This window comes from Hyperoodon ampullatus, assembly GCF_949752795.1.
Source record: "Hyperoodon ampullatus genome assembly, chromosome: 4".
Classification (NCBI taxonomy): Eukaryota; Metazoa; Chordata; class Mammalia; order Artiodactyla; family Ziphiidae; genus Hyperoodon; species Hyperoodon ampullatus.
In genome coordinates, this window is record NC_136917.1 from 62842297 (window position 1) to 62854238 (window position 11942).

Below are 11942 nucleotides of genomic sequence, written 5' to 3' on the forward strand. Positions count from 1 at the left end.
GATTCTGAGCGAAACAAGTCATTTGGGGCTTGAGGTGGGCACGAGCCGCGCGGGACTTGCAGGCCAGATGCGTTTCTTTTGTGCGGCCGCGGGAGAACTCTGTGTGTCACCGGGGAAGGAGGGTGAGGCGCGGCGAGGCCGCGGGAGGGGGGAGGCGGCGGGAAGGTGGCTGCGGAGGGGGAGGGCGCGGGCGAGGCAGTGAGGGAGGGAAGGAGGGAGGGCGGCAGAGAGGGCGCGGCTGCGCGGGCGGCTCGCGGCTGGATTCCGCCCGCGCTCCCTCGCTTGCTCGTTCGCTCCCTCCTTCCCTCCCAGCCCCCTCCCACCCAGGCCCACCCCACCCACCACCCCTGGCGCAGGGACTGCTGGAACCTGGCGTGCGCGCTGTCGCTTTAAGACAGACTCTGCCGGCGCCGTCCGGAGCCTTAGAAACCGGCCCCGGATCGGGAGCCGGAACCGGGGCCGGGCGGGCGGCTGAGGCCCGAGCGGCGGGAGGGCAGCGCGGAGCGCGAAGCCGGGCTCCCGGTCGCGGGAAACCGCTGCCGCTGCCGCCCGCCTGGCCCCGCAGCCCCGGGCGGTCCATGGGGCGGGCGCGGCGTCGTTTCGGGCGCGGGCAGCCCTGGGGGGCGGCCGCTTAGGCGCAGCGCTCTTGTCCTCGCAGGTCGCAGCCAGGGCGGCCGGGCGCGCCCAGCTCCGGCCCCCGGAGCGCCCGCCGCGGTCCCCGCCTCCATGGACGCCTTCAAGGGGGGCATGAGCCTGGAGCGGCTGCCGGAGGGACTCCGGCCGCCGCCGCCGCCGCCGCACGACATGGGGCCCGCCTTCCACCTAGCCCGCGCCGCCGACCCCCGCGAGCCGCTCGAGAACTCCGCCAGCGAGTCGTCCGACACGGAGCTGCCAGGTAAGCGCGGCTCCCTGCGAGGCGCGCACGGAGCCTACCCGGGTGCAGGGAGCCGCGAGCAGGGCCTGGCGCCCGCTCCGCACAGTCACGCTCGCTCTACGCCCCAGGAAGCCTCAGGACCTTTCCTTTCCCCGTTCTCCACCTGACGGTGAACGCGGACAAGTAGGCGCTTTATGAAGCGGAAATTTAGTGCTTTTCGAAGGCACTTCCACGCAGTGCCCACGCGCCAAGTGACCTGCAGATGCACGAACCTACAACCGGAGGGTCGGAATGACAGCCCCTCTTGATCGGGGGCAAATAGAACGGGGAGAAAAGTTAGGCTTGCGCAAACGGTTGTCGAAGGGCCGCTTGGACCAAAGGAGAGGAGCAGATCAGAAAAGAATGGGCGGCGGGCGAGAGAAAGTGCCCAGAGAGAGTACAGACACCCCGACAGACTGTGGGCGACCGACTGACAGGGAGAGAGCTAAGAGAAGGTGGCGGGAAAAGTCGGAAAAGCAAATTGGGGGGGGGGAGAAAAAGCAACCTTAAGTAAAGGGAAAAGAGAGGACAGCGAGGGCGAGTGGGCCAAGAGGGGCGACCCGGCTCCGGTCAGGACCGCCTAAAAGAGGGATCCGTGCCCCACGTGCTCCGCCGGAGCCCGGAGCCTCCAGGCCGCGGGTCCAGGGCTCCGACTCTGCTCGGCCAAGTCTCCTTCCGCGCTGTCTTTTTGCCCGAGCTCAAGCTTTTTTCCCCGCGCCAGCTACTGGGCCGGCGGGTGGGCGGCGCGGGCGGTGATGAAGCCAATACCCGGCCCTGCCCGGGCTCCAGGGTCTCCGAACGGCTCCCGCGCTCGCGGTCCTAGTTCGGCGCCGCCGCCGAGCTCCCCACTCCCCCGGCCGTGGGCGCCTCTTCTGCGTTCATTTCTTAATCCACCGCTGAGTGTTTCTCTACGAGTTTTTAATCTCTATTTATTTCTGTTTTGCATCCCAAAGTGACTTTCTCTGAGAGGTTCTGTTTGCTTGGTTAAAAAAACAATCAACGCTGGACGGTACTTCTGTTTTCAAAAGTTTTAACCGTGGCCTTTGGTTGGTTTTTATTTTTAAAACCCAGAGAAATACATAGTCATAGATTGCTTTAAAAAACCAAGTCTATGAGAATAAACTTTTTAAATTAACTGTATTTTTCGTTATAGAAAGAATTGCTATATTAGATATATTTCTCTGGAATTTAAAATATCTACATGCAACATTATTCTTCGGGAGATTTTAAAAAGTCAATCCAAAATGGCGCTTTTCTCCGGGATTTTCTCAAAATCCGTTTACAGTGATGTTATTTGGGGAATTTAAGTTATCTAACTATAGTGTTGTATTTCCCTGGGATTTAAAAATTATTTCTAGAAGGGCATTATCGGGAAGGGGTTAAAAAAATCTATCTACAACAGTACATTGATTTTTTTAAAATCCCAGATAAATAAATGCCTGTGTCTGCCTGGAGTTTATACACTTAACAGCACTGTATTTAGTTAGGGGTGTGTTTGCACGGAGGTTTCTGGCTTCTTAATCTGCATTTGCTGTGTTTCTACCTGCCTATTTTTAAGAATTTGTGACCCTTTCTATGTTTTTAGGCATAGAGCTGTGAGCTTTTCTGGGCTTCTGTGTTTTGTTTTTAAATTCTTTTTCTTTGTGTTTCAGTGTTTCTATAACTGCATGTTGTTTGTGTAGCTTCAAAGAGAGAGAGGCTAAAGCCCCCAGGTCACCTAGACAGAGTCTGTGGGTCTGGGCTGCCTGGCTGCTGCCAGAGGGATTTTCTGTGCCTTGGGACTTGAGGCCTGGAGCTAAGGCCGAGAACCCGGCTGTGTTGTGCCTGCCCGGTGGGGCGCCCACACGGCCCTGGGGAGAAGAAATTGGAGGGGCTGCAGGCCACTGCCTGGCTCTTGCTCCACCCACCCCCCAGCTTCAGGCTAGAAAGATTTGATCCTAGTTCAGAAAAGCACAGATCCCCTCTGATTTAGAACCCCAAGAGCCCTAAAAAATGTACATTTTTGGGTGACATTAACAGCAGAGCTCCAGCATGAGCCGAGCTGTGAGAGCAGGCCCTGCGCAGCTAGGAACCTAGGCCCACGTCTCCAACTCCTGGGCTCTTCTCCCAGACGAGCCTGATCAGAGGTGACTACTGCCTACCCTACCCGGCACAGGCGGGCTCTTTCCAATGGGTACAATTCCAGGGGCCCTGGCGGGAGGGCGGGCCCCACCAGGGCTGACCACGGGCGCTTCGGTGGAGCCGGGATGGGGTGCAAAAGGGCATAAGCCCGAGGTGACTGGCGCCCTGTCCTGCCTGCTTCAGAGAAGGAGCGCAGCGGGGAGCCCAAGGGGCCCGAGGACAGCAGTGCGGGCGGTGCAGGCTGCGGCGGTGTGGAGGACCCCGCCAAGAAGAAGAAGCAGCGGCGGCAACGCACGCACTTCACAAGCCAGCAATTGCAAGAGCTGGAGGCCACGTTCCAGAGGAACCGCTACCCGGACATGAGCATGCGGGAGGAGATCGCCGTGTGGACCAACCTCACCGAGCCACGCGTGAGGGTGAGCGCGGGGTGCACGCCTAAGGGGACCCGCGCAGAAGGCTGCCAGCCGGCCCAGCGCAGCCCTTGAAAGCTTAGACCCGCGCTCAGACTATCACTCTTTCTCACACTCAGACTTGCTCCCTCCCTCCACTGGAGGTGATTCCACCTTAGGCCCCGGTCTACCCAGCTGCTGCAGAGCCATTTGGTGCTAGCACCCCTCGGCTGCTGCCGCCTCGGATCCCTCTGACCTGCATCCTACCTGACCCTCGGGCTCTACCGCAGCCCCCGCCCAAAGACCTGTGTCCCCAAGGGACGTTCCCCTGCCCTGCAGAGCCCAGCACCCGCTCGGCTGTTACCCCCTAGACTGAGCAGAGGATTCCCCGCCGCTGGGGACCTCCGGAGCCGCTGGCGCCTTCCCGCGAAAACGAAAGGGAAAGGCAGATCCTGCCTGGCAGCCTGAGAGAGGCCTGATAAGAGTGTAGGCTTGGGGGGGGGTCTCAAAACTTCCTAGGGCAGTGGTCCCACCCGCACGCTGCTTCTCCAAAATCTCAGGATATTCTCCACCTGACTCTTTCTCAGCCATTCGGCCAGTCTGTAGCTGAACCCTTTCCCTAATGCCCTTTCCCGTAGGGTTGGGTTCAGGTGAGGAGGGGGGTAGCTCTGGTGGATGAGTGAGCCTCAGGCCGAATCCCTTTGGAGATGTAAGGTCTCCAACTCAAGACAGGACTGCACCCTCCCTCTTCTCACCCCTTGGTTCCCAGTGAAAACATGGCTGTCCTGCCAGAGCAGCAAGAGAATCACTTCTTCTCTGGGTACTGCAAATATTTAATCAGATATTGGGAGCACGTTCCAAGCTAAACCAAAGTCCCACCTGGGCCACAGACTCCCTGCTATAACCCCAGCTATCACCCCTCCCCAGTCAGGCTGGCCAGCCCAGTGGGATAGAGAGTGAAGACAGCACTCAGTAATCCTGAACTCACTAAGCCTGCCTGGGGTTTACGGTGGTACGGGTGGGGTGGGGTGGGGTGGAATCAGGCAATGTTAGTGCTGGGGATGGAGAAGGCTGAGATGCAGGGGTCCGGCAGGAGAGGTCGGGATACAGCCTGGGGCTGGTCGAGGGCTGCAGAGGGCAAAGGACTGGGACTAGATGAGGATCGGCAGGCACCGGGAGTTGGGAAAGAAGAGGTTCTAACTGAATTTTGTGCGGAAAAGTGGAGACGGGAGAGTCGAGAGAAACTAGTAAGAAGTGAAAGGAAATTAAATATTTGCGGAAAAACATTTGGCGTATATTTAGGTAGCAGGAAAGAAATTAAGTATTTAAGGGAGAAGCAAAAGGATCAAGTATTTGAGAAAACTAAAGAATCAACCATTTAAGAGAAACAGTGAAGGTCAGATATTTGGAAAGAAGAAAAAACACTAAATATTTGCAGAAGAATCAAAAGGATCAAAAATGGGGGATAACGAAGAAAAATGGACTGTTTGAGGGAGAAGAAAGTGGTTCAGATAGTGGGGTGGACAGAACGAAAATAAACATTTGAGGCAGAAATGATAATATCAAATATTACCAATAAAGATGGAAACAGACTATCTGAGGAACGAAAAACAGACTGAAGAATGAGAGGAGTCGCAAGGTCCTATATTTCAGGAAAGAAAACTACCTTTTGTATTCGAGGAAGAAGAAAATGGATGGAGTATTTAGGAGATAGATGGGGAACCGTTTGCGGGAGAAGGCAGAAGATGATGGTTGAGAGAGGAAGAAAGAAAACAAATATTTGTTTTAAAAAAAGGATCCGTATTAGGAGAAGAAACCGGATTTAATTGGGGGAGAGGATAAAGATCAGAAAAAGGAAAAGACTAATATTTTCTGGAGACAGGAAGGGAACCATTATGGAGAGAAGGCAGGGGTGGAAATATCGAAGAAAGAAAGAAACGGTATTCGGAGAGAAGGAAGCGGGCGGAGGCCTCGGGGTGGGGCGGGGGAGGTGGAGGCGTCTTCCCGCCCTCCGCAGCCCTGACCCTTCTCCTGTCCCCCTCCCCTAGGTCTGGTTCAAGAACCGGCGAGCCAAGTGGCGGAAGCGCGAGCGTAACCAGCAGCTGGACCTGTGCAAGGGCGGCTACGTGCCGCAGTTCAGCGGCTTGGTGCAGCCCTATGAGGACGTGTACGCCGCTGGCTACTCCTACAACAACTGGGCCGCTAAGAGCCTGGCACCAGCGCCGCTCTCCACCAAGAGCTTCACCTTCTTCAACTCCATGAGCCCGCTGTCGTCGCAGTCCATGTTCTCGGCCCCCAGCTCCATCTCCTCCATGACCATGCCGTCGAGCATGGGCCCGGGCGCTGTGCCCGGCATGCCCAACTCGGGCCTCAACAACATCAACAACCTCACCGGCTCCTCGCTTAACTCGGCCATGTCACCGGGCGGCTGCCCGTACGGCACACCCGCCTCGCCCTACAGCGTCTACCGGGACACGTGCAACTCGAGCCTAGCCAGCCTGCGGCTCAAGTCCAAGCAGCACTCGTCGTTCGGCTACGGCGGCCTGCAGGGCCCGGCCTCGGGCCTCAATGCGTGCCAGTACAACAGCTGACCGCCCAGCCGGGCCACGCGGGCCGGCGGCCGGCACAGCGCCGGGGCCGGGACCGGGTCGGGTGCGGGCGCGGAGAACCTGGTGCCTGCGCGGCCCCCTGCTCCCCACCTCCCCACCTCCGGCTTGGTTTTGTGTTTGCTTTCCTGGACCCCACTCTGCCCTCCAAAACGAGACAAAGCAAAAAGACGTCGGAGAAAAGTGCCGCGAAAAAAACGGATGAGTTGCAATTTTCCTCGGGATGGAGCGGGTGGTGCGTGGTCGCTCGCTCGCTCGGGGCCCGGTGGGCCACTCTGCGGAGGGGACGCGGCGCGGGAGACGAGCGCGGAGGCCGGCGGCCGGGAGGAGACGCCCCGTAGCCCGCGTTCCCGCCTGCGAACTGGAGCGCGGACCCCCGGCAAGCCTGGGCCCCAGCCAGGTGCGAACCAAGACGCCCCCTCCGAGCTGGGCCCGGCCGAGCATACCTTAGCTCGATCCGGATCCAAGTTGGAGCGGGCGTTGGGCCAGGGATGACGGTACCCAGTCCAGGGTCGGGATCTCGCCGTGGAGCCGTACTAATGGCTCCGGCGCGCCTCGAAGAGCCCTTGCCTGCCCCGCAGGCTTACCTTAAGGCCAAGGAGCTGCAGCTGGCGGTGTGGACGAGGCGGGAGCATGCGGAGTGCTCGTCTCAGAGCATCCCAGCCCCCAAGCTTCGCCGCAAGCCCAGGCCCTCCCCTCAGCTCCCGGCTAGAAGGTGGCCTGCCTGTCCGGCGAGGAGCCGCCTCCTCACCGCCCGCCGTGCAAGAGTCGAGCCGGGAGAGCTCGGGGAGCGGCCGGGGCCCCACGCCGTGCCCACTTTGCACACCCGCTCTCCGGCCCGCGCCCCTGTTTACAGCGTCCTTGTGTATGTCGGACTGACTGTATAGAATTATAAATCTGTCTATATCGACTTGTCCATGTACATCTATTAAAACCATAGTACGAGCGTGCTAACCACTGCCGAGCCCTGACTGCTTCATTCGGTCTTGGAGGGAAGGCGGGTAGAAAGGGAACTGCACCCCCGTGGGCCCTGCGAGCAGGAGAGAAGAGCCGAATCCGACCCGGCCGGAGGACCCTACCCCCACTTCCCCACCACCATTCCAGACCAGTTCAACCCAGCTCCTTTGAGGGCGCAGCCCACCGCTCCGAGCTTCCTTTCCGCGCGCGCGCGCCCGATACTCATCGGCGGTGCGGCTCAGCCTCCCGGCGCCGCGCGCCGGCCGTTCTAGCCTGGACCATCCGCCCTACCCGACCGCCGGATTCTGCAGGCTCTTCCCAGACTGGGTCTGCAGTGACCCTCCAGGCTTTTAGGGTGCTTTGCGGCCTTTGTCTGCTGGGAGCTTGGCGGTGGGAGCCGCTGAGAGCCTCTTTAGACCTGGGGTTGCCTGTTCTCCTATAGGCCCGGTGCCCCCACCTTGAGCCCTGCTCTGGCTGTTCCAGGAGGACCGAGGGTGCTGGATCCGCCAGAGTCGAGCCAGGGCCTCCACATCGAAATCCCACCCAGGGGCATATGGCTGTTCCGGTGAAAGTGTCCATCACACAGAACTCACTTCTCACTTACCTTACATCCCAAGTTATCGGTCGCTCCCGCCGCCACCCTCCCCCGACTTTTGGAAACTACTGAACAAGATCAACCTGTAAACTGCCTGTGAAATTCTGCTTCCCTTAAGTAAGTCACTTCTAATGGCAAAACAAAATGTCTGCAGCTGTAGCGGGGGAGGAAGGAGGGGTTGGTATTCTGCTTTAGAGTCACCTTGTGATTGTCACTGCCCTGGAGCTGGACCCAGGCAAGCCCTAGATGGGAGTGGGGCACAGCCATGGGCTTAGTCATGAGCTAATAGCTAGAGAGCCCTGTGCACACATTCCTAAACCAGGTCAACACTGCCTCTGAGGTCAGGAGTGTTGTCCCTTATACAGATGATGGAACCAAGGCTCCATCACACTATGCACTGGGCCAAGGTCACACGGATTCCAAAGCCAGGCATCTTTCCACTGGTCTTCTCACCTTCAGATGAGGAGTGAGGAGGGGTCCTTGGTGGAGGATGGCTCAGCCTGATGCTGTAGGACTTGGAGTGAAGGGTTCTGAGAAGGACAGGGCCAGATACACAGGCTGGAGGAGGGAGGAGGGGGGAGGGAAGGTTGGGGCAGGGGGCTGGAGCCCGACCACCCCTCCCCCAACGGCTGCAGTCCAGAGCTCCGACCCCTAACTCTCTGGAAACATAAACACAATCACATCTGGACTCAGAGTGCCTCCCCCAGCCTCACACATCTGCCAAGGCCAGGGGGCCCTGGTCTCAGCTGAGAGCAGGAGGCAGGGGAGACCTAGAAGGAGGTGGGACTGGAGAGAAGTGGGAGGCAGAGGGGCCTCTCTGAAAGTCAGGCCCGGTCTCAGGTGAGAGGAGGACCGAAGAAGAGCTCTGGTAGAGACTTAGTGTGGAGGTGGGCCCAAAGGGCAAACAGCTGCAGCCAGGAGGAAAGGCAGAAGCAGTCCAGAATGACCCCATCATCCATCAAGGACCACGGCCAACAAGGTGAGTGCAGGACCCAGCCTTGGCCCCCCACCCATCTATTCTGTGCCTGCAGATGGTACCCAGCCCTCCCCAGCTACACCAACTGCAGGGTCATCTCTGGAGCGGGGATGAGGAACACACGGGGTTCTGAAAGTCAAGTCCTCTGAGAAAAGGCAGAAAGTCCTAGTCCTGCTCTGCCTGAAAAAGACTGGGGAGGCTTCATTTACTGTGCTTCTGCCCTTGGTGCTGGGGATGGAGAAGTGGGAAACAGACACAGTCCCTGCTCTCATGGACAAGTAAACAAACACGTATAATTACAAACTGGGCTGAGTGCTTTTGAAGAAAAAGAACATGGTGTTGTGAGTAAGAAAAAATGAAAGTCCTGCTTCAAACAGGATAGGCAAGGCTGTTCGGGGGGGAGGTGGCGCCATCTCCATCTTCAGTGGCAAGCGGTATCATATACTGAGCCCATTTGGGGTCCAGGGCCCTCTGCTAAGTGCACGCTTCTCATAGATGAGCCCCTTTTACCTGCACCGCAGCCCTATGAGAATGATCCTCATTATCCCCTTTCCCTGATGAGACCCCTGAGGCTTAAAGAAGCCACACAGCAGGAAGTGATGGAATGGATTCAAACCCAGTCACTCCCCACTCTCCACCTTCCGTACTGGGCTGCCCCATGCCAAGCACCATGGGCAACATGGCAGGGGAGGGTGTCTGACCTTGAAGAGATAATAATTTCTGCTGGCCACACAGGACTAGCCCGCAGGAAATAGAAAAGCAGATTTGTTCTTACTTGGTACTGACAAAGTGACCCCCAAAGGGCCGCTGCAGATTTAGAGGGGCCATGAATTAGGGACAAGAGGGCAAGAGGCTGGTGCCCAGCACCGGTTTGAAGGCACTGTGGGCACCAAAGGAGAATGGGGTGAGCCACTGTGTGCAACCCCTGTAGTGCCTGGTCATTGAGGGAGAGGAGCTGAGTCACCTCCCCTAGCTTTATGGCCCTCCCTCTGGGCCATCAGAGTCACCTGGAGGGGGAGGGGGAAATCACAGCTGGAAAAGCTGCCTTGCAGAGGGGCATTGCCTGGGGAGTCCAAGCCCTAGAGGTGGCTCTGGGTGGCCCTTCAGCTCCACATGCCTCAGCCTGCTGCTGCCCCAGGAAATAGCAGTGGGACCTCAGTCACAAAGAGGGCCAGTCTGGGAAATGAGAGTGAGGGTGGTTTTCTGCCCAGGGACCTCTCCATTTTCTGGGCCTGTTACTTGGCTCTGGCATCCACAGGAAATTTTGCTGTGGTCTTTGAGAGTGAGAGTTTGAGTTCTGGCACTACCTCTGAGTTGCCCTGGACAAGAGGCTTAATTAAGGTCTCTGAGCCTGTTTCCTCTTCAGTAAAAGGGAATAATGACAATCACTTCACACAGCTGTCTAAAGGATTAAATGAGATAATGCACATAAAGTGCTGGCATATAGTAAGTGCTCAGTAAATTGTTATTGATGTTGGAATTGTTATTGTTGATGTTATTATTATTAAAGTGAGATGTCCTGCCTCTTCTCCTGAGGGCCCTGTCCCCCACTTTCCACATTACTAGGGCATCTCTTAAGATTCTCAACAGGTCATTTCTGAAAATGTCATTTGGGGCCCAACTTGGATTTCCCTCCAGCTTTGCTGGGTGCCATGAATGTGAGTCATGATTGACAGTCCTGCTGATTTCCCCACCTGCCTTACCTTCCCCACTCCATCCCACCCCTGGAACCATCCTAGACTTGGGCCCCCAGTAACCCAGCCTTGGGCCCCCTGTAACTCTCCTGATGGGAATCACACTGGTGTTGGGCTAGGGAGTGGGGGTGGCGGGGGAGATAATTATAATTCGTGTCCAGAGGCTGGACTCAGCTGTGCTCTGGGAGAGAGGAAAAAGGGCCCAGGCCCCGGGATTTGCCTTTGCCAACCTCATTCGGCTAGGTGGGAGAGGAGCGGAGGACACAGGTGACATCTGGGACTGAGGAAGCCCTCGGTGTGGGCAGCAGAATGAGGTGGGCAGGCGGGGACACAGAGAAGCTTCCTGGTGAAGGCAGGGCCCTGGAATATCAACCATGAAATCCAAACTCCTGTCTTGTTCAGTGTTACGAGCTTCTCGTTTCCTGGATGGGCGCTTCCAATCTGCCTCCCAGGCTTTCTCTCAGCCCTTGCCAATCTGCCTCCTTGCCCCGCTCCCCACGGGAACCCCAGTCTTCACCCTCCTGTGTTGCCTTCGCAGGGCCCTGGGCCTTGCCTCCCAACTGGCTGTGTAACCCAGAGCCGGTGCCCACTGATCAAGAGGCTGCAGGGCACCCAGGAGACACAGTGCCAGCGCTCAGCCAGGTTGGGGAGCCTGTGATCCCATGAATCAGGATGCTGCTGAGGAGCAGGTCAAGGTGCAGGAAGCTGCATTTGGAGCAGGGTGGAGGCAGATGAAAGCTTCTCTGGGTGATCGGGTCACGTGGCCGCATGCCTCACTATGCGCCTTCCCCTGCTGTGCACTGTGCTGTACGTGTTTTATTTATCTTGTGAGCCTCCTTTTCTAGATGAGGAAGCTAAGGCTCGGGGTGTCATGTGACCTGTCCAAAGGCACGCAGCTTTAGAGCCTTGGATCCCAGCCTGTCTGACTGCAGGCAGAGCCTGTGGCTTAACTTCTGTGGGGACGGCCTCCTGCAGGCAGGGTCACTGCAGCCCCCGAGAGCCAGGATGTAGCGGCAAACAGGTGTGGACAGCAATGTGTGGAGAGTGTCTGCACACAGTCGGTGCTCAGTAACGATCTGCTGAATAAATGAAGTGAAGGGCTGCCTTCCTTTATACCTCACTCCACAAGACATATCCTGGCCTTCCTCCCTCTCCCCACTCCTTTCTCTCTTCTCTTGCTTCTTTCCCTCCTCCTCTCACTCTCTCCCTCCCCCCTCTCAGCACAGGCAGCTCCTGGCGCTGCTTTTAAAAGTGTATCTGAACAACAACAACAACAACAAAAATTCAAAAATGGGCAAAGGACTTTGAACAGACATTTCCCCAAAGAAGACAAATGGCCAATAAACACATGAAAAGATGCTCAACATCACTAGTCGTTAAGGAAATGCAAATCAAAACCACAATGAGATACCACTACACATCCATTACGACGGCTCTTACCAAAAAAGCAGAAAATAACAAGTGTTGGTAAGGATGTGGAGAAATTAGAACCCTTGCGCTTTGCTGGTAGGAATGTAAAATGGTGCCACTATGGAAAACAGTATGGTGATTCCCTAAAAAAAAATAAACAGAATTACTGTACTATCCAGAAATTCCACTTCTGGGTACATACCGAAAGGAAACAAAAGCAGGGACTCAAACACATATTTGTACACCCATGTTCACAGCAGCATTATTGACAATAGCCTAAA

General features: G+C 57.0%; 1 protein-coding gene across 1 annotated transcript; it reads left to right on the forward strand.

Moving 5' to 3' along the window:
• Positions 1 to 516: 516 nt before the first annotated feature.
• PITX1 (paired like homeodomain 1) lies at positions 517 to 6986 on the forward strand. Its single transcript, XM_079702539.1, has 3 exons — positions 517 to 895; positions 3218 to 3450; positions 5472 to 6986. Exons 1-3 carry the CDS (start codon positions 727 to 729, stop codon positions 6012 to 6014), a joined length of 945 nt encoding a protein of 314 aa, XP_079558665.1. The 5' UTR covers positions 517 to 726; the 3' UTR covers positions 6015 to 6986.
• The last annotated feature ends 4956 nt before the right edge of the window (positions 6987 to 11942 follow it).

Coding starts and splice junctions, on each gene's coding strand:
- PITX1 (XM_079702539.1), top strand. CDS start 727: ATGGACGCCTTCAAGGGGGGCATGAGCCTGGAGCGGCTGCCGGAGGGA. Junction 896..3,217: donor GTCCGACACGGAGCTGCCAG/GTAAGCGCGGCT, acceptor TGCCTGCTTCAG/AGAAGGAGCGCAGCGGGGAG. Junction 3,451..5,471: donor TCACCGAGCCACGCGTGAGG/GTGAGCGCGGGG, acceptor CCCCTCCCCTAG/GTCTGGTTCAAGAACCGGCG.